The following is a 22,342-nucleotide window of genomic DNA, read 5'->3' on the forward strand; positions in this document are numbered from 1 at the left end:
ACAATAACAAAGACCCGAGTGACGCCAACTTCATTCTATCTTTATAACATGTAGGTTGCTTAGCATTTTTCATACTCGGACGACTCTGCAGGACAGGGGCGTGGTTATGTTGCCTTCCGATCAGTGTGTAATGAGCAAAGTGTTATACTTGACGTGCATTTTTTTTCAGGTCTGATAACCCAATTCCTTATGGGCTAATTGTTGTAATGGAAATATCAAAAATTGACGCAAAATATTGTCCATTACAACAAAGATAAACTAGCCCCCCCCCCCCTCTCTCTCTCTCTCTCTCTCTCTCTCTCTCTCTCCCTCTCTCTCTCTCTCTCTCTCTCTAAATATTGTCCATTACAACAACGTTAAACTAGCCCCCCCCCCCCCCTCTCTCTCTCTCTCTCTCTCTCTCTCTCTCTCTCTCTCTCTCTCTCTCTAAATATTGTCCATTACAACAACGTTAACTCTTTCAGCCGCATTGGCCGCACTGTGCGGCCAGAGAAGAATCTGTTCTACTGGCCAATGGCCGCACAGTGCGGCCGGTCTTGAAAGGCAAAAACAATAATGTAATCCAAGTCAACTTTCTACAAAAGTAATATCGATTGAACCAATGGTATAATTTCTTTCATCAGAACATTCAATTGGCCCTAGGGGGGGGGGGGGGGTATTTCAATTGAGATTTTCGGCCGAATTCGAATGTCGCTTTGTCTTAGCTTGTCATTCTCATGCTGCTTCAATCAGGTGTCCTCAAAGAGTTAAACTTGGCCCAATGTATGTGTACACGTTGGTTATACTCCTTTCTGATTACGGGAAAACATTGAATTTGCATTTTATCATTATGGTCGACGTGTACGTATTTGCAGGTCTGATAACCCAAATTGTTATGGTTCATTGTTGCAATGGAAATACTCTCTAACCAACGCAAAATTTGTTCATAACATCAGCAGTCGGTTATCAATTATCAGATCTGCAAATATGAGCACGTCCATTAATTTATGAGCGATTCCTATTATTATTAGTTTTAGTTTTTTAAAAGACAAAAAAAAAAAAATAAGAGAAACAAAAAGAATGGGCAGCGTGGCTCAGAAAAGGTACGAGTTCGATCACCCGCCGCTGTGCTGTGTGGCCTTGAGCAAGGTACCTCGCCCTAGCTCAATTTGCGGCGCTGCACTGCGGCTGAAGCCTGGGTTATTCCAGCCTTCCCTTGGAATAGACCCTCGAGACAAATTATCCCAATGGGATGAATAAAGGGATTTTTAAAAAATTATATTTTATTTTAAAAATGAAAAGAAGAAAGCACTTTGAAAATCCAACTTTTTAAACAACTTACACATACAACCTATAGCCGAAGTTTTGACGAGGAGATCCGGTGTTCCACATGTTTCGAAAACACTAGAAAAGTAGATGCCAAAGGTTAAACTGCTCACAGCCAAGGAGGAAGGATTCATGAGGGCAACGCTGACCCAGCAACAGATGAAGGCAGGGAAGTTTCCATAGGCCAGGCGTAAGTACGTGTATTCTCCTCCAGATTGCTTAATCAACGGCCCTAATTCACAGTAACATAGAGCGCCTGAAAAGTTCCAAAGAAATTGGTTTATGATAGTATTTATTTTAGGAGATGTTCATATATTCTGATATAAAAAATAACACCAAAACGAAAAAAAAAAACAAAAAAAAAACCCAAACAACAAGACTTTTTTATAGTGCAATATCTACTAATGCGCTCAAAGCCCTTTACAATGGGTCCTAGCCAGCAGCAACATGTAAAGCGTAGAATGAGACATCACGTCCATTAGGCACAATTCCAATTTTTTGATAACGGTAGCGCTGTTGTCAGCTAGGTACTCATTTTACACCCAAGTATGGTGAGAAAATGCGATTAAAAAGAATTATCCAAGGACTCAACTTTGCGCTATTTAGAATGGGGATGGAACCAGGAACCTATTGGTCCTAAGGCATTGTCCGACCATAACACGACAGAGCCGCCTGGAAACTGAAAACTAATGGAGAGTAGAAGGAGGGGGGGGGGGGGGGCGGCGAGGTTAGTGGGGAAAAAAGACAAGGGAGAAACCAAGTTACTTACCCATGATGTTTATAGGAGGGAATTGGGAAGATATAATAATAATAATAATAATAATAATAATAATAATAATAATAATAATAATAATAATAATATATAATATAATAATAATAATATTAATAATAATAATAATATATAATAATAATAATAATAATAATAATAATAATAATAATAATAATAATAATAATATTAATATTAATAATACTACTAAATAATATATATAATAGAAGTAGTATAGTATATAGTATAGTAGTAGTAGTAGTAGTAGTAGTAGTAGTAGTAGTAGTAGTAGTAGTAGTAGTAGTAGTAGTGTAGTAGTAGTAGTAGTAGTAGTAGTAGTAGTTAGTAGTAGTAGTAGTAGTAGTAGTAGTAGTAGTGTAGTAGAGTAGTAGTGGTAGAGTAGTAGTAGTAGTAGTAGTAGTAGTAGTAGTAGTAGTAGTTAGTAGTAGTAGTAGTAGTAGTAGTAGTAGAAGTAGTTGTAGTAGAAGTAGTAGTGGTAGCAGTAGTAGTAGTAGAGTAGTAGTAGTAGTAGTAGTAGTAGTAGTGTAGTAGTAGTAGTAGTAGTAGTAGTAGTAGTATAGTAGTGGTGGTGGTAGTAATAGTAGTAGTAGTAGTAGTAGTAGTAGTAGTAGTAGTAGTAGTAGTAGTAGTAGTAGTAGTAGTAGTAGTAGTAGTAGTAGTAGTAGTAGTAGAAGAAGAGTGGTAGTGGTGGTAACAATAATAATAATAATAATGATAATAATATTGATATAATATCTATTGTTTCAGGGGGCAATTATAGCAAGGTTATTGGTCTTTTTTATTATTAAAACGAGGAAAACACACCTAGCACATAACATAAATCTGATCTCTCTCTCTCTCTCTCTCTCTCTCTCTCGCTCTCTCTCTCTCTCTCTCTCTCTCTTTCACCCTCTCTCTTTTTCTCTCTCACCCTCTCTCTCTCTCTCTCTCTCTCTCTCTCTCTCTTTCTTTCTTTCTTCCTCTCTCACTCTCTCTCTTTCTCTCTCACTCTCTCTCTCTTTCTCTCTCTCTTTCTCTTCCCCCCCCCTCTCTCTCTCTCTCTCTCTCTCTCTCTCTCTCTCTCTCTCTCTCTTCTAATTTAGCCACTTATTGAGAAAAGAGGGGATGATAACAATTGTCAAGGAAGGAGGAATACTCACCCATGAGGGCAATAAGACCAGATCCAGCCCACACTATGAGAGAGAGACCCACAGATCCTGTGACGCTAAGAACACCTTTCGGAGATATAAATATACCTGACCCTGTAAACATAACAAACAAGTGACATTTAGAACAGATTTAAGAGACACAAATATACCTGACCCTGTAAACAAAACAAATAATAAATGGCATTTATATAGCGCTTTACCCCGTTGTCACAGGCTCTAAGCGCTTTACAGTGATAGAAAACAAAACATATTACAGTCAGACAAGTGTGAAGGAAACGTGATACGAATTCAATTTAACAACAACAAAATATGAAAATAACATTGCAACATTATGACGCAAAAAGATAAAACTTTAAGTGAGATTTGAACGTTGTCAACGAATCCGAGCATCTCACGTGTGATGGGAGAGAATTCCAAAAATGGGGGGCCGAAAATTGAAAAGACTGTTTACCTATTTTACGGAATGGCTTAGGTTTGACAAGGATTGATTGGTCATTGCTTGACCTCAAGTTTCTATTGGGGACAGATATGTTTAGAAGGTCTTTAATATAGGAGGGACTGTTCGTGCTCAGGGATTTGTAGACAACAGTACAAATCTTATAGGCAACTCTTTTTTCCACAGGAAGCCAATGTAACTCACGGAGAAGAAGAGTTGCTGACGGGTATTTTTTGTTACTGCGTACAATGAGCCTGGCTGCGTTATTTTGAGCAACCTGAAGTTTTCTAATTTTGTCTTTAGCTAAATTCGCCCAAAGGGAGTTACAATAGTCCAATTTAGATAAAACCAGGGAATTAATTAAAAGTTATGCTATATGCTTCGGTATTAAATTACGAATTTTGCTTATTTTTTTCATTTCTATGTACATAGATTGTACGGTGTTATTCTCGTGGCTTGTCATGGAAAGATCTTTATCAATGATGACGCCAAGGTTTTTTTGCTTTATTTGAAAATTCTATTGTGCTATTTCCGAGAGTAATATGTATTTCATTTGCCTGTTTAAGGATAGTCGGCCTTCCACACATTAAAATCTCAGTTTTACTATCATTTAATTTTAACTTATTGTGGTACATCCAAGATTTAATCTCATTAAAACAGCTCGTAATTCGTTGTATTAAGAACTGTAAGTTACTAAGGGGTGCTGAATCATATATTTGCGTATCATCTGCATAAAAATGATAACTCAGATTGAATCTGGATATCACACTAGAAAGGGGCTGCATATATACAGTAAAAAGGACAGGGCCAAGAACAGAGCCTTGTGGCACTCCAAAATTTAGTAAAACTTGTTCTGACTGAACACCATTCACCACGACAGTCTGCCATCGATCCTGTAAATATGATGTAAACCATTTAAGGGCAATTCCTTTTATGCCGAACGTATTTTCTAGTCTTCTTAACAAAATGTCATGGTCAATGGTGTCAAAGGCAGCAGAAAGATTTAGCAAGGACTATGAAAAATATTTTTTTCTCTTTTTGAGGAAAAATTTGTCTAAAATCAAAGCCCTATCTCCACTGAGTAGAAATGTTTTTCAATTTTGAAAATCCATTCATAAATAAACAAGTTATGCAGTTTCAAAGGTGTCATTTATTTGGATGACCCGCAAAGAGGAAAAAAACGCGAAAATATGGGACGCTTTTTCGGCATTTTTTTTCGACCTTTGGTTGTATCTTGCGTAATAAGTGGATTAAAAGATTGAAACTTGAAGAGCAAATTAGGATGGTGTTTTGTAAGATACGGAAAAAGGTACTCGTCATATTCATATGAAATTTTACAACCAAAAAGAAGAAATGTTCATGTATTACCTTGTCAGCGACAAAACCTCCACGCCCGGTAGTTTTAGAAATATTTTACTCCAAAGAGTAAAAATCTATTTTTAACGGTTTTTTGGTAATCGTACGAGTTTTGTCGCTTGACATAATCTAAAATTACCTTTTTTCTAACTGTGTGCCAACTTTCAGTCATATTCATCGATAAACAGCGTCGTAATTAATTTTTAAAAATAGCATATACGAAACGGCTTCGTCCCATATTTTGACGCGAATTCTGGCACTTCGTGAGCGAAAAAGAGGCCCAAAGATTTGTGCGGGATAGTCCTTGCTACATAATACATTGATATTGTTAGCATCAGCATTACATAACAAGTCATTAATGATTTTAAGAAGCGCCGTTTTAGTACTGTGTTGATGTTTGTAGGCTGACTGAAAGGGTTGTTCCAAACCGTTGTTCTTAAGATGAGATGTTAATTGAGTAAGACCTATCTTCTCCAAAAGTTTTGACAAAAAAGGTAAATTTGATACAGGACGATAATTGTTTAATATATTGTGGTCCAGTGATGGTTTCTTCAGAAGTGGTTTGACGAGGGCACTTTTAAAGCACGATGGAACTTCGCCAGTTAGTATGGATGTATTTATGATTGATGTAATGGATGGCAATAATGTATCGATGGAGCTGGCCAAAAGCTGTGCTGGTAGGGGATCAAGGTCGCAGGATTTAATGGGGATTTTTTATCAACTCGTTTATGAAACTAGGTGAAACTGGTTGGAACTTGTCTAAAGAGGTATCACAGAATGTATTTGTATCTATAAATGGTTCATGGCGATCTAGTTCTGAACGAATGTTATGGATTTTGTCTTTAAAAAAGTTGACAAATGTGTTTGGCAAGTCTCTTTGATTGGTTGTAGATGGTAATGAAGTGCATCTTTCACGTCCACGTAGATCATTGCAGATGTTAAATAATTGTTTGCAAGATTTAGAAGTTTCGAATTTTGAAAGAAAATACGTGGTCTTTGCCTTTTTTATTGTTGTCTTCCAGGCACGAAATGTGTTCTTGAATATTTCACGATGAATCGTAAGGCCTGATGTTTTCAACAGTCTTTCTGCTCTCCGACAGTTCGTTTTAGCTTCTTTAACGTCCTACGTATACCACGGAGCATACTTGCAGTTGGTGACGGTCCTTGTTTGGAATGGCGCATGTTTGTCAAGCGTTTCGATGAGACAACTATTCCACTGGTCTGGAGAAATCATTGAATTTTTAGTAAGTTTTGTTTCTAAATCGCCTCAGAAATTGTCCAAATTAATGCCTTTAATGTTTTTGGTTCATGTGGTGGTGGTTTTTTGGCATGGTTTTGAAACGTCAAGACTGAAAGAAATGAGGGAGTGGTCCGAAAAGGGGAGATAATCGACGATGGCGTTGGTTTTTTGGGACTCTGAATTTTCTACAATTACCCAATCTATAATATGACCAGCAGAGTGCGTTGGCGCTGTTACGATCTGGCACATCTTGTTCTCCGATAATGACTCTTGCAATTTAGCGGTGTCTGTGACGTTGTCGAAGTGAAAATTAAAGTCGCCGAGTATAATTGAATGGCCAGGACGCGTGTGTTGCAAAGTTAGCATCTCGTTGATTTCCTTCCAAACATCAGGTAATTTTATTTTGTTTTTCTTGTTTGCTGGCGGTCGGTAGATGCAGTTAAAGTTGTGTCTTGTATTCTGGAGGTATAATCTAAGATCAATGGCCTCCATTGTTTTGCAGCGCATTTCGAGGATTTCCACATGTTTAGATAATTTTGTTTTGTAAAATACGCCAATGCCACCCCCTCGCTGATCTTTCCTTGGATACGATCTAAATTGGTACCCAAGGGGTGTCATAGCTTTTTCAACTGGGTGGTCTCCAGACTGGGAGAGCAATGTCTCTACTATAAATAGTATGTCGAAGTTCTTCTCGGTTAATAAATCGTTTAATTCTTCGATTTTGTTACGGCAGGACTGTGCATTGAGAAGACCAATAACAATGTTATTGTTGTCGTTTGTTAAACAAAAAGGTGACATTTAGAACAGGTTTAGGAGACACAAATATACCTGACCCTGTAAACATGACAAACAAGTTACATTTAGAACAGGTTTAAGAGACACAAATATACCTGACCCTGTAAACATGACAAAAAAGTGACATTTAAAACAGGTTTAGGAGACACAAATATACCTGACCATGTAAACGTTACAAAAAAGTGACATGTAGAACAGATTTAGGAGACACAAATATACCTGACCCTGTGAACATGACAAGCAAGTGACATTTAGAACAGGTTTAGGAGACACCAATATACCTGACCATATAAACATGACAAACAAGGGACATTTAGAACAGGTTTAGGAGACACAAATATACCTGTGCCTGTAAACAAAACAAAAAGGTGACATTTAGAACAGGTTTAGGAGACGCAAATATACCCTGTAAACATGACAAAAAAGTAACATTTAGAATAGGTTTATGAGACACAAATATACCTGACCCTGTAAACATGACAAACAAGGGACATTTAGAACAGGTTTAGGAGACACAAATATACCTGACCCTGTAAACAATACGACATTTATAAAAGACGGCACTTACTCGCTCACTCAATCCTCACCGAAACTGCTGGTAATTTAGGCCATGTAAGAGACCTCCACCTGTTCCTGTCAGCAGCTATTCTTGGGGCCACCTCGAAGGACAAACCTCTCTGCTTTAGGTCCCTGTCCACGGTACGTCTCCAGGTCTCATTTGGACGGCCTCGCTTTTTCTTTCCTTAGAGTGTCTATTGCAAAGCCCTCCTTGTCTTGAGCTTTTATATAGCGCAATATCCACTAAACGTGCTCAAAGCGCTTTACAAAGGTCTCTGGACAACAGCACCACTTAACATGTAGAACGGGACATGACGCCTGTTAGGCGATATTACGATTTTTTCGGACAGAGAAAACGCTGTTAACGACCAGGTACTCATTTACACCTGAGTACGGTGAGATAATGTGTGTAAAGAGCCTTTTCCAAGGAATCAACTATACACTGCTCTCCGCTTAAGGATAAAATAAATGCGTTAAGATGAACGACTGGGGTAAGATAGAGAGGGTGTCTCTCATCTGATTGTATACTTCATTAAAACTTCTTTGTCAGATAAAATACGTGGATAAAACAGGTCATGGTTTGTTTTAGAAAGCTGACCGATTTCAGTATGATCACATTTATGCGATCAATATATTAAAACAACACACGTCTATACAAATTGGAATGTGTAGTATGTGCGAAGTTTCACCAGAGAAAGTACATACATAGGTGTGTAAGTCCTCTGGATTCACTAAAATTAGAAGCTGTCACCACATGACCACATGTCAGTTCCGATGACGTCCCATCAACATAACACAATACAGTAAACTAGAGCACGTGCATAGCTCGGTGTCTTTTACAGGGAGTAGAAAATTTTGTTGAAATGATGGCTGCAAACGGTATTTACCTAAATAGAGGTCTAGATTACAAGATACCATCGTTATGCCACTTAATGAATACGGCGACCATCGCCGATAACGAGCAAATAAAATCGAATACACTGCTCTCCGCTTAAGGATAAATGCGATAATGATGAACGACTGGGGTAAGATAGACAGGTTGTCTCTCATCTGATTGTATACTTCATTAAAACTTCTTTGTCAGATAAAATACGTGGATAAAACAGGCTCGAACCCAGGACCTTCGATCCGAAAGCGGGTGTCATACCACTAGACAACATAGCCGCATAGTCCTTGTCGTCAGTGTTTCGTCAAGTCCGCGACAGACATGCCCCACACCATTGTCTTCTTCTCCTTATTAATGAGACTCTCTTGAGACCCCACTTCCACTCCAGCTATCAGGTCCTCATTTGAGATTGTCTTCAGCCAGAATATATTGAAGCTTCGTCGTAAACATTTGTTTTGGGATACTTCAACTTTCTGAAGGATACTTTCTGTGATATTCCAACAATCTGATTCATAGAGCAAAATGCTCAAGACATAAATAAAGACTACAGCTTGGGAGTATTTAACTCCTACAGCGCTGAGGTTACATTCGCATTTCCGTTACAAAATGGCCGACACCTGATTGAGCCAGCATGAGAATGACAAGTTAAGACAAAGCGACATTCGAATTCTGCGCAAAATCTCATTCAAAATACCCCCCCCCCCCCGCGCCCCTTACCCTAGGGCCAATTGAATGTTCTGATAATAGAAATGATACCATTGGGTCAATTTATATTACTTTTTCAGAAAGTAGGATTGGATTACATTATTGTTTTTGCCTTTCAAGACCGGTCGCAATCTGCGGCCATAGGCCAGTAGAACAGATTCTGCTCTGGCTGCACAGTGCGCCAATGGCGCTGAAAGAGTTAAGTCATATCGTTACAAAGAGTGTCACACTACAATACAAAGACCAACTAATCAAGTGATACTTAAAACACTTTTTGGAGACACAGATGTACCTGAAAATTTAAACAAAACAAAAGAAAACATACGACAGCTTAGCGCTATACAATCATAATAGTATAAAGACTATCGCACCAGAAGACAGAGTTCTACAGACACAGTGACAGTTAAAATATATTTAGGAGACACAGCAATACCTTCTCCTCGTGAATAAAAATAAAATCAACTTTACCTTAAGAACATCTTTAGGAGATATGAATATACTTGACCCTATAAATAAACAAAAATCAAACAAGCAAACAAACAAACAAGATGACAGGGTTTTTTTTCAAATTATGATAAAGATCGTCAAACTTACTTGAAGACAGAGATTCACAGATTCTGTAACGCTTAGAACACGTTTAGAAGATATACATGACCGAGTAAACAAACAAACAGTCAAACAAATAAAATCAAACAAGCAAGAAGACAGCTTATTGTCCCTTTCATTAGATCCCCTCGTGGCCTAGGCATTCGATGAAGGATCATGTTAATATAAAGACAGTCACACTACAAGGGAAAGGATATAATGCCACGAGGAACACTTCTATGCAATGAACAAAAATAAATATGAAATCTTCAAAAAAGAACAAAATACAAAACACGGAACGTTTGGTTCCAAATGCCTTCTTCAGCCATTAACAAAAAAAACATTAAAAATATAAATATATCACTTAAAATTCATAAAGACGCAGAGAAGATTATCCCGGTTTATATAGTGGGAAACCTACTCTAGCAATTGCTAGTTACCATTTGGATAGGACGCTATTCTATTGAAAAGTACTTTCCGCCAAATCTAACCGACTAAGCTACACAATCACTGTTGGGTGAACAGGAAGGGAGGGGTGGCGGGAAGAGAGTGAGAATCAGAAAATATTGCCAAATTGAGACGGTTTTGATCTCGGCTCCCTTTGCGTGTGAAAGTTGTGCTCTACCACGGGAGCTATCGGGATCCCCGGTCATTTAATATATTATCATTGACTTCATCATCATCATCATCATCATCATTGCCTTTTTCACCCTGGGTCAGGGTATAGGCCACAGACAAACAGTTTCCATCCTTCTCTATCCTGAGCCAACTTTTTTATCTCATTCCAGGTCTTACCACTTCTCTGTATATCAGCTTCTTTAATTCTTCTCCATGTTCCTCGTGGCCTTCCCCTTGATCTTCTGCCCTGAGGGTTCCAGTCCAATAATTTCTTTGTTATCCTACTCCCTGTGTATGAATCCCGTCCCCTCTCCCTGAATATAAAATCTTCTCCCCAGACTTGAGGTGTTTCTGTCCGGATTGTATCCAGTGGGTTTCGCTTACTCCAAGCATAATATGCAGCCTGTATCTTCTCATCTCAGTCACATTATTGACTTACCTATGATTACTCCAATGATGAAGGACATCCCTCCAACGAGTCCCAGCTCCTTCTTCAGTTCCACTCGCTCTACCTCAATATTCTGGTCCTTTTCATCATCAAGGCTCGTCATCTTCTTCTCTTTGCCTCGATGATCATCTGGCTGTCCTAGGCTAAAAGTCTGGGATCTGCCCATTCTGAAAACAAAAGGATCGATCATCTTCATATTTTTTTCATCTAAAGACAGAGAAATAGGGTGGGGTGTTCCAATACGCTTCAGCAGTCGTAACGTCACTTCCCTCGTAATGACGCATGGTAACTTAATAACTGGCTCTAAACTATCGGAACAATGACGGACGCCCTCATGAAATATTTCTCCGACGAGCATAAAAGCGTATCCAGAGTAAAAAAAAACATTATAAATCTATCATGTTTTGACTTTTACACATTCTGATCACAAAAGCTCTAGCCAGCATGAAGAATAAAAAATACCGATTTTCTTTTTCCACGATGGCCGCCGTTGCTGGGCGACGTGACACCAGACTATTGAATCCAATTCCGACACCCATATTGGCTCTCTCGGCTCGATTACTTCTGATGGCCAAACACCGAAAGTAATCGTGAAATTAACTGTTGCATGTGTTGCAGACACTATTAAGCAAAAGAAATTAGTTTAATTATTTGTCCATTATTAGACTTTATTTGTGTGTTTATCCTAGTAACTTCTCCCAATTCGGACACCGTGTGTGCCAATTCGGACACACCTTTTACAAATGACACTTAGATAATCACGCCTCTCGGACAGTCGTCATAATGTAAATAATGACAGTGATTGGTAAACATAGTAAACTACTCAGGTTTTGATATCTATGGTATGTGTCTAATTAAAATACCCACTGTTCTTCTAACGAAAGAGTGAGAATGGAGAGGATTAGGATGGGGACAGTACAGATTGTTACCATCTGTTTATCTGTATCAATAATAATAATAATAATAATAATAATAATAATAATAATAATAAATAATAATATAATAATAATAATAATAATAATAATAATAATAATAATAATAATAATAATAATAATAATAATAATAATAATAATAATAATAATAATATATAATAATAATATATCATCATCATAATATATAATAATAATAATAATAATAATAATAATAATAATAATAATAATAATAATAATAATAATAATAATAATAATAATAATGATAATGACAATAATAATGATAATAATAATGATAATAATAATAATAATAATAATAATAATAATAATAATAATAATAATAATAATAATAATAATATAATAATAATAATAATAATAATAATAATAATAATAATAATAATAATAATAATAATAATAATAATAATAATTTATTGCATCCCAAAAAGGATTTTTTTTGTCCAGGCGAATTATAGGTTACAAATAAGATAAAAATATAATGGAAATATGATGTATATATAAACAAGTAGCAGAGCTGCGCTGTATATGAATAAGTTCACTACTGTAAAAAGTTAAAACTCTCACTATAAATTAAAAATTGAAAAGATTGCAGAACAAATAAATTAATAAATTAATATTTCCATTATTTGAAAGTGAAAAAGCGAAATAATTATATAAATGATTATTGCTTGTTGTTATAAAGCCTAATACTGGACGGCAGAAAAGATTGTTCCTTTCCGAATCTTCTCCATTTTGTTAGTAATTTCACGATCCTAGGTTTCGGGCAATCTCACCGTTCTCCACTGTTCTACGCTTGTTGATCAAAATCATCACAGAAATCTATGTGTAAACTTGAACGGTTATAATATGATCGAGGAAATCATGTGATAACTAGTCACCTATTTGGCTGTATGAAAACAATAAAAATGACAGAGAATGTCGAATTCATTAATTTTATTGTTTATAAATAACCGACTATGTTTGTCCGAGCACGTGTGAAAGAGTGTCACAAATTCCATATTTTGATTGGTCAAAATTCTAATGGTTAATCCGCTTCAACAGTCGTAACGTCACTTCCCTCGTAATGACGCATGGTAACTTAGTAACTGGCTCTAAACTATCGGAACAATGGCGGACGCCCTTATGAAATATTTCTCCGACTAGTATAAAAGCGTATCCAGGGTGAAAAAAAAAACATTATAAATCTGATCATATTTTGACTTTTACACATTCTGATCACAGCATGAAGAATAAAAAGTAACGATTTTCTTTGTTTAGAACCACGATGGCCGCCGTTGCTGGGCAGAATCCAATTGAGACAAATAAATACAAATGACTTTGAGCTAAGAAGGATCTTAAACGAGCTTACCTTTACGACTAGGGTGGATTGATTTGAGACTATTATGGTTCAACATATTCAACTACTTATCCATTATCAATTATAACCCATCTAGTTCACGATGGCTTATTACTTAAAACTGGAAAACACCATGTGACATGTGTAAAACATCAATTGACCTTAAAGGAAAAGACTCTAAACAAGGAAACGACTCTAAACAAAGTGGCCGTGGTCCTCTTATCGTTTGATAAAATACGATGATACGAAATTCGATGACTTCCACCATGCGCAGAGCCATATCCATTTTAATGGAGTACTGGGTCTAAATCTCAAGTGTTTACTTAGATACCTCATCATTCTCTATAAAATACTCTCGGAAATCTTTGTGTTTTTTTTTTTGCAATCATAAGAGTTGCTATGATATAAATCTTTATATCAATGATAATGGTTAACTTCAGGCTTATACACTTTTCCCTTATAAACGCTAAATTAGTTTAAAACTAGATTCAAAGATTCATGTGGACCGGTGGACGCGCCCCTTTTATTACAGACTTTTAAGCAAGTCAATTTTAAAAGTTTCATTTCAAACTTATATGTATGATTTGTATGATTTTTCCAAATAGTGATTGTCACGATATTTTTTTTTTCGTTTTGAAATATCACAGTATTTATTTTGTAGCAAATGAAAACAAGCTATTTACTGTCAACAGTTCCGAAGTGACTTTCGCCGTGATCTTTCTTCGATCTTAGGAGAAAGACAATTCCACGTCGCGCTGGGAGACGCGCGAGTAAAGTAAGGAAATTGAAGAATGGGGTCCCTCGGGGTTCGGTATTAGCGCCAATGTTGTTTAACGTTTACATTAGCGACATGCCGAACACTTCCTCCCTGAGGCTGGCATACGCGGACGACTGGGCACTCGTTACTCAGAGTAAAGTGTGGACCCGTCTCGAGAGCGTACTCAGCGAGGACGTCACCAGACTCAAATCCTACTTCGACAAGTGGTACCTGAAGATGAACACTTTAAAAACTGTGGCCACTGCATTCCACCTATGCAGTGCATGGCACACCTGTAAACTGAACGTCCTCGTCGGGGACCAGCCACTCTCATATGAGCCGCATCCAAAATACCTAGGGGTGACGCTGGACCTCAGCCTTACCTATCAGGTGCATCTCGAAGGAGTTGCCCGGAAGATAGAGAAAAGCAACAGTCTTCTTAGGAAGCTGGCGGGATCGACGTGGGGCGCTAACCAAGCACTCCTGAGAATGTCCGCCCTGGCACTATGCTATTCCACAACGGAGTATTGCCCTCCAGTGTGGGGTAGAAGCAGAAACGTTGAGAAGGTTGATGTAAAACTTCGCAAGTCAATGCACAGGAACGCTGGCAACAACGCCTAGAGAATGGGGCCCGATAATGGCAGCAATCCAGCCCCCCTCCCCCCCCCCCCCCCCATCCCGATGTCCGGAGGGAGACGATTACTGGAAACTGGCTAAATAAGATCCGAGAGAGAGGGAATGGGGATACCCCTCTGAAGCGCATTATGGACGGTGCCCCCGTATCGAGCCAAAATAAGTCCCGGCAACCCTTGTACGCAGCTTCCCTGACTACGGACTTAGATGCATATACGAGATGGAATTGGGTTTGGACGAATTCAATCTCTCGAGGGGATTGCCAGGCTTCTCCATCAGTAAGAGGAGACACTGGGTGGTAGCGAATCGGTTTCGGTCGAGGACCTGCCTCACGTCAAAGTCGCTTCATCAGTGGGGACTTTCCACCTGTCCTACATGCACCCGATGTGGGGTAGAACCCGAAACAGCAGACCATCTAGTTGAACGGTTTGTTGTTACGAAGCTACCGGGCGGATTCGCGACGGTGCACGGATGCCGCCGAGACTTTGCTGATTGGGTCGATCATCATAACATAATAGTGTGAGCACCATAAGATGCTGCTGCTGCCAGTGTGTTCGGCGATATCAGAATGTTTGGTATCAATACGATATGATATAGCAGCGATACTGATATTTTAAGAAGAAATAATGATGATCGCTTCCCTTGTTTGATCGTATCTATGGAAATGGCACTTCTAACATTCACAGCCCGATTGTTTCATTTATAAAGGCAACATGTGTGGAGAATGATGGTTTTCTAAATATAAGTCAATAACTCCGTGAGAATTATCTGTTGAAAAAATCGATTAATTTTTAATCGAGGAGATGGAAAATAGGGAAGGAAAAGATAATGCCTCGCATAACTAATCATCAGACAAGAAGAGTGTATTGACAGCCCGATCTTCCTATTCATCAAACGAAAAGAGCTACCTCCGGTATGACACAGTAATAAAAACTGATCGGCCCAAGGTAAATTTCTCTTCGTTGGCCATCTGGTCATATCTATGAAAACATCAAACGATAGATAGCATTTGAAGGATCAATTGATCGATTTATAGCAGACGACAGCAGTTGGATTTAAAGGGAAATTACTGTTAAAATTTTTACTACCTTTATAAAGGCGCGTCCACTTCACCCCTGCGTTAGGTCCGTATTAAATTTCAAATAAAATTGAAGTAAAATAAAAATAAAAATTCAGACAATTTCCCCTCATTATTTGATATATTTATTGGGGGGAGGGGAACATGTTCTCTCTATAAATGTGACCCTACGCCTCGAAGCGGTATTAAGTCGGGATTTGGAAAACGAAGAAAATCGGTTTTAAAGTGGTTACGGGCAACTTCCGTCGAATTCCGGTGATGTTTAATTGTTCCAAGGATACGCCCCCCGCCCCCGTCCCGTCCAGTCACTACTAATACAACCGCCACCACAACATCATCTTCATTACCACTATAACTACAACCACCACCACCACATCATCATTACCACTACAGCAGCAACCGTCACCACCACATCACTATCACTACTACTACTACAACCACAACCATCACTACCACTACCTCTACAACCACCACCACCACACTATCATCACTACCACTACTATTACAACTACCAACACCACCACATCATCACTACCACTCCTACAACAACCACCACCACATCGTCATTATCACCACTGCTACTACTACAACTACAACCACCATCACCACCACATCATCATCACTACTACTACAACCATCACAACCACTACTACTACAACCACATCACCATCCCGACCATCACTACTGCAACAACCACCACATCACCATCCCTACCACCACTACTGCAACAACCACCACATCACCATCCATGCAACTGCAACTACAACCATTATTACTTCATCATCTCTACCACCACCATCACATCACCATCCCTGCAACTACTATTACAAACACCACAACGCCACCCATACCACCACCAATACTACTTCAACCAGTGTTGCAAGTGCCGTAAAAACCCTTTAAACAAATTTAGCTCAAAACTCTCTCACTCTCTCTCACCCTCTCTCTCTCTCTCTCTATCTCTCTCTCTCTCTCTCTCTCTCTCTCAAACACATACACATACACACACACACACACACACACACACGCTACAACCACCACCACCGCATCTTCATCACGACCACTACTACTACAATCACCACCACCACCACCACATCATCACTGCTACTACTACTTCAACCACCACCACTACATTATCACTACTACTACAAACCACCACCACCACATCATCATCACTACCACTACTACTACAACCACTACCACTACATCATCAATAATACTACAACCACCCACACGACATCATCACTACTACTCTCTCTCTCTCTCTCTCTCTCTATCTCTCTCTCTCTCTCTCCTCTCTCAAACACATACACACACACACACACACACACACACACACACGCTACAACCACCACCACCGCATCTTCATCACGACCACTACTACTACAATCACCACCCCCACCACCACATCATCACTGCTACTACTACTTCAACCACCACCACTACATTATCACTACTACTACAACCACCACCACCACATCATCATCACTACCACTACTACTACAACCACTACCACTACATCATCAATAATACTACAACCACCCACACGACATCATCACTACTACTCTCTCTCTCTCTCTCTCTCTCTCTATCTCTCTCTCTCTCTCTCTCTCTCAAACACATACACACACACACACACACACACACACACACACGCTACAACCACCACCACCGCATCTTCATCACGACCACTACTACTACAATCACCACCCCACCACCACATCATCACTGCTACTACTACTTCAACCACCACCACTACATTATCACTACTACTACAACCACCACCACACATCATCATCACTACCACTACTACTACAACCACTACCACTACATCATCAATAATACTACAACCACCCACACGACATCATCACTACTACTCTCTCTCTCTCTATCTCTCTCTCTCTCTCTCTCTCTCTCTCAAACACACACACACACACACACACACACACACACACTACAACCACCACCACCGCATCTTCATCACGACCACTACTACTATAATCACCACCACCACCACATCATCACTGCTACTACTACTTAAACAACCACCACCACATCATTATCACTACTACTACAACCACCACCACCACATCATCATCACTACCACTACTACTACACCCACCACCACCACATCTTCATTACTACTACAACCACTACTACTACATCATCACTACTACTACAACCACCCACACCACATCATCACTACTACAACCACTGCCACTACTACAACCACAGTCACCACCACCACCACCACCACCACATCATCATCACTACCACTACTACCACTACAACAGCCATTATGACATCATCACCATCACTACTACTACTACTACTACTACTACTACTACTACTACTACTACTACTACTACTACTACTACTACTACTACTACCACTACTACTACTACTACTACTTCTACTACTACTACTACTACTACTACTACTACTACTACTACTACTACGACGACGACGACGACGACGACGACTACTACTACTACTACTACTACAACCACCAACACAACATCCTCACTACCATCATTATGTTTTGGAGCTTTTCTTCACTTGAAATAAGGAAACTATGGGGTTGTATTTGGCAATGTGTTCATATATTAGAAAATATTTGTAATCAGTTATCTATTTAGATCTATACAATATGTGAACCCAATACCAAATATCATCCCAATTCCCTTTTTTGTGTGTGCGGAAATTCCTCTTCCGGCATTGAAATTCCTCCGAGTGGTGTCTGAAATTCCTGTCAGTCAAATTGAAAATTGCCGTCTCTGCAAATGTTACTATTCTCGTCAAATTTTCAATGCCCGTATCTGAGGAGTTATCTTTGCCCATTGATTTGATTATGTGTGAAAACGGTGCCTCACTTCAAAGTCGATTTTCTCAAAACTTGGTTTTTACACTCTCCCTACTTCAAACGGTCATAGTCGGGCAATGAATAATCAGAATTTTATAAATTTGGTATCAAAATTTTAAGCATAATATAAGCTATGATTGGGTATCAAAAACTCAAAATTGAAAAATCCGACTTAAACTAATACCGTCTCGAGGCGGAGGGTCACAAATATCACAATGAAAATAATCCGATGATGACGTTAGTTTGGAAAATTGGTTCGTTACTTTCTTAAGGGTGTGAACCTCTGTGCGAATCGAAGGGAGGCCTTCCGAAAGCTCCTACTTCCCAGTATTCTTGTTCTAGTAGGGGGTTTGGGAGGGGGGGGGGCTTCTTTATAATGTTCTAGCAGGGGGTTTGGGAGGGGGGAGACTTTAAAAAAAAAGCCCCCCCCCCCCTACCCAAACCCCCATACTAGAACATTATTAAAAACAAGAATACTGGGGATGTAGGAGCTTTTGGAAGGCCTCCCGAATCGAACACTCAAGTCAAAGAAGAAGCACTGGACAATTGGAGGTTTTTACTGAACCCTAAAAAAATTCATGCATAAAGCATTACATATATAGCTTTGTGATGAAATAAAAATCGACATAAATCTTATACTCACCTTTTTTTTTGCATGAATTTCTTTAGGATTCAGTAAAAACCTCCAATTTTAGGGGAAATCCTGAAAATGGCTGGTAAGGAGAGAGCTAAAAACTGTCCTAAAATGACTGAGCTCAGGGGTGTCTGTGATATCTTTATCTTGTCCGACAGATAAAGATTTTTCAGCTATCACAAAATGATGTGCTCAAAACACTTTACAAAGGGGTCGTTAGCCTGATATCACATTGTGTACAAGGTTATCAATCGGAATGTTATCACATTTTATCCGACCCGTTTATTGGACCGCTGTCGGTAATTGTATTGATTTGCCTTTAAGAAGGCCTAGATGAGTTAAAATAAGGAGTCCTTCAGAGTCCCGGTTTCTTTAGCGTGAAAGTCCTTTATATAGGAAGCTAGTCTATGGCAAAGTACTTTCCGCCAGAGTTAGCAGACCCAGCTACCCAAACACTACTGGGTGGACCGGGAGGGGGGGGGGGGGGGGTCAGAAAAAAAGACATTTTCTTCTCTCGGGGATTGAACTTGGTCCCTTTGCGTGTGAAGCGAGCGCTCTACCGACCTCAATGAGTGTAGCCTGAATATCTTCAAATAAGGACGGCTTCTATACTTGATTCGCCATTGCAAATCGTAGTAAGCGGGTCCCTAATCAGGCTTTTGAGCGCGGTGTCCGCAAGGCGTACCGTACGATTTTGGACTCGCTACCTGCGGAGGAGTCGGACTGGACGGCCCCGTTCAGTCCCCGAGAAGTGGGTACTGCCATTAGCGGCAAAGCAGCAGGGATAGATGGTGTATATCCCGATATGGTGACGCATCTGGGCCCCAGGGCACGGGCCTGGCTAGCAGAGGCAATGTCTGACGTCCTTGCAAAAGGAAAGCTTCCACAAGTGTGGAAGTACGCGAAGATAGTTGCCATCCTGAAGCCAGGGAAGCCGGCGAAGGAGGCAGACAGTTACAGACCCATATCGCTGCTGAGCTGTCTTTACAAATTGTTGGAGCGTGTTCTATTAAACCGATGGGGGCCGGTCCTAGACGCTGCCCTGCCACCCGAGCAGGCAGGCTTCAGGGAAGGGAGGTGCACCACGGAGCAGGTCATTGCCCTTACAGAGCATATTGAGCACGGGTTCGAGAGAAAACAGCAAACAGGTGCTGTGTTTATAGACCTATCAGCGGCGTACGATACGGTCTGGTGCGATGGTTAATGCTCAAACTTGCAAAAATCATAAGGTGCAAAAAGACCTTGAAGTTGTTCTCTTCGATCTTAGGGGAAAGGCAATTCCACGTCGCGCTGGGAGACGTCACGAGCAAAGTTAGAAAATTGAAGAATGGGGTCCCTCAGGGGTCGGTACTTGCGCCAATGTTGTTTAACGTTTACATTGGCGATATGCCGAACACTTCCTCCCTGAGGCTGGGATACGCAGACGACTGGGCACTCGTTACTCAGAGTAAAGTGTGGACCCGTCTCGAGAGCGTACTCAGCGAGGACGTCACCAGACTCAAATCCTACTTTGACAAGTGGTACCTGAAGATGAACACTTCAAAAACCGTGGCCACTGCATTTCACTTATGCAGTGGTTGGCACACCCGTAAACTGAATGTCCTAGTCGGGGACCAGCCACTCCCATATGAGCCGCGTCCAAAATACTTAGGGTGACGTTGGATCGCAGCCTTACCTATCGGGTTCATCTCGAAGGGGTTGCCCGGAAGATAGAGAAGCGGAATAGTCTTCTGAGGAAGCTGGCGGGATCGACTTGGGGCGCTAGCCAAGCGCTCCTGAGAACATCCGCCCTGGCACTATGCTATTCCACCGCGGAGTATTGCGCTCCAGTGTGGGGTAGAAGCAGAAACGTTGAGAAGGTGGATGTAAAACTTCGCAAGTCGATGCACATAGTGTCGGGAACGCTAGCAACAACCCCTAGAGAATGGGCCCGGTGATGGCAGCGATCCAGCCCCCCGATGTCCGGAGGGAGACCATTACGGGAAACTGGCTGAGTAAGATCAAAGAGAGAGGGAATGGGGATACCCCTCTCACGCGCATAATGAACGGTGCCCCCGTTTCGAGCCGAAATAAGTCCCGGCAACCCTTGTACGTAGAATCCCTGACTACGGACAGAGCTGCACATACGAGATGGAAGTCGGTTTGGACGAATTCAATCCCTCGTGGGGGCGGGGACCTACACTCCTCTAAGCTTGGTGAGAAGTTGCCAGGCTTTGATACCAGTAAGAGGAGACACTGGGTAGCTGCGAATCGGCTTCGGTCGAGGAGCTGCCTAACGGCCGGTGCGTTACATCAGTGGGGTCTAACTTCCTGTCCTTTATGTCCACGCTGTGGGCAAGAACCCGAAACGGCAGAGCATCTAGTCGAAAGGTGTGTTGTGACGATGCTACCAGGCGGGTTCGCGACGGTGCACGAATGCGGACCGGACTTTGCTGATTGGGTCGATCGTCATAACATAATAGTGTGAACCATAAGAAGCTGCTGCCATTGCAAACAACATTAATACATACAATGGAACGGGAGAATTATTAACTCATTAAATGCCGAAGATTTGGCCAGAAAACTGGTCCTTCAAATATCGATCAATTTAAATGACCCTCATTTTGGCAATCACTCTCAAACCTCGTTCTTCTTCGAAGACCTCGCGAGGTCCCAAGTTTCAGTTGTTGTTTTTTTTTTCTTGTTTTTTTTTTTTTTTTTGTTTTTTTGTTTTTTTTTTTTTTTTTTTTTTTTTTTTTTTTTGCTAAGGTTAGAGTCAGTTAAATCGATCGATATTTGAAAGACGAGTTTTCTGTTCAATTAATTTTTTAAATAGATAGAATGCGCTTGGCCAAGGAGTTCACAACATTGCCATCCGGAAGTATAACGGACCAACACACAAACTCTGTGTAACCATGAACTTTTATAGTCTGGTTAATACAGTTTAGTGAGAACAACTCACAAACGCGGATGGCAAAAACAATAACCAAGGCCTGAGTGACGTCATCTGCATACTATCTATAGGTGCTTTTCTAGGGTAGGTCAGTTCTATTGGTAAAATGGTCCAAAACTGAAAACAGATTTATTCGCTTTACAACGTCAGCCTATCATCCCTTTTTTGTCTTTAATGTCTCGTTTATCGCGTTTTGCTGACACCGATACGTCCACATCATCCATCTGTCTTCGTAAATATAATTGACGCTCCAAATACATAATATTAGTTCTTATTAGTTCTTGTCATTTTTTTC

The 22,342-nt window shown here is 40.1% G+C and overlaps 1 protein-coding gene across 1 annotated transcript in view; it reads right to left on the reverse strand.

The window, feature by feature from the left end:
* The window catches only part of LOC144976259 (b(0,+)-type amino acid transporter 1-like), a 36,898-nt gene extending 17,647 nt beyond the window's left edge, over window positions 1–19,251 (reverse strand). The window contains exons 1-4 of the mRNA XM_078920445.1: window positions 19,125–19,251; window positions 10,859–11,034; window positions 3,232–3,333; window positions 1,322–1,561 (exon numbers count right to left, since the gene is read on the reverse strand). Of these exons, the coding sequence (XP_078776571.1) occupies window positions 1,322–1,561; window positions 3,232–3,333; window positions 10,859–11,034; window positions 19,125–19,138 (532 nt within the window). The 5' untranslated portion in view covers window positions 19,139–19,251. The remainder of the gene's footprint in view (window positions 1–1,321; window positions 1,562–3,231; window positions 3,334–10,858; window positions 11,035–19,124) is intronic.
* Between the last annotated feature and the right edge of the window lie 3,091 nt (window positions 19,252–22,342).

Source organism: Berghia stephanieae, chromosome 7 (genome assembly GCF_034508935.2).
Source record: "Berghia stephanieae isolate SIO BIC M18660-M18661 chromosome 7, UCSD_Bste_1.3, whole genome shotgun sequence".
Lineage (NCBI taxonomy): Eukaryota > Metazoa > Mollusca > Gastropoda > Nudibranchia > Aeolidiidae > Berghia > Berghia stephanieae.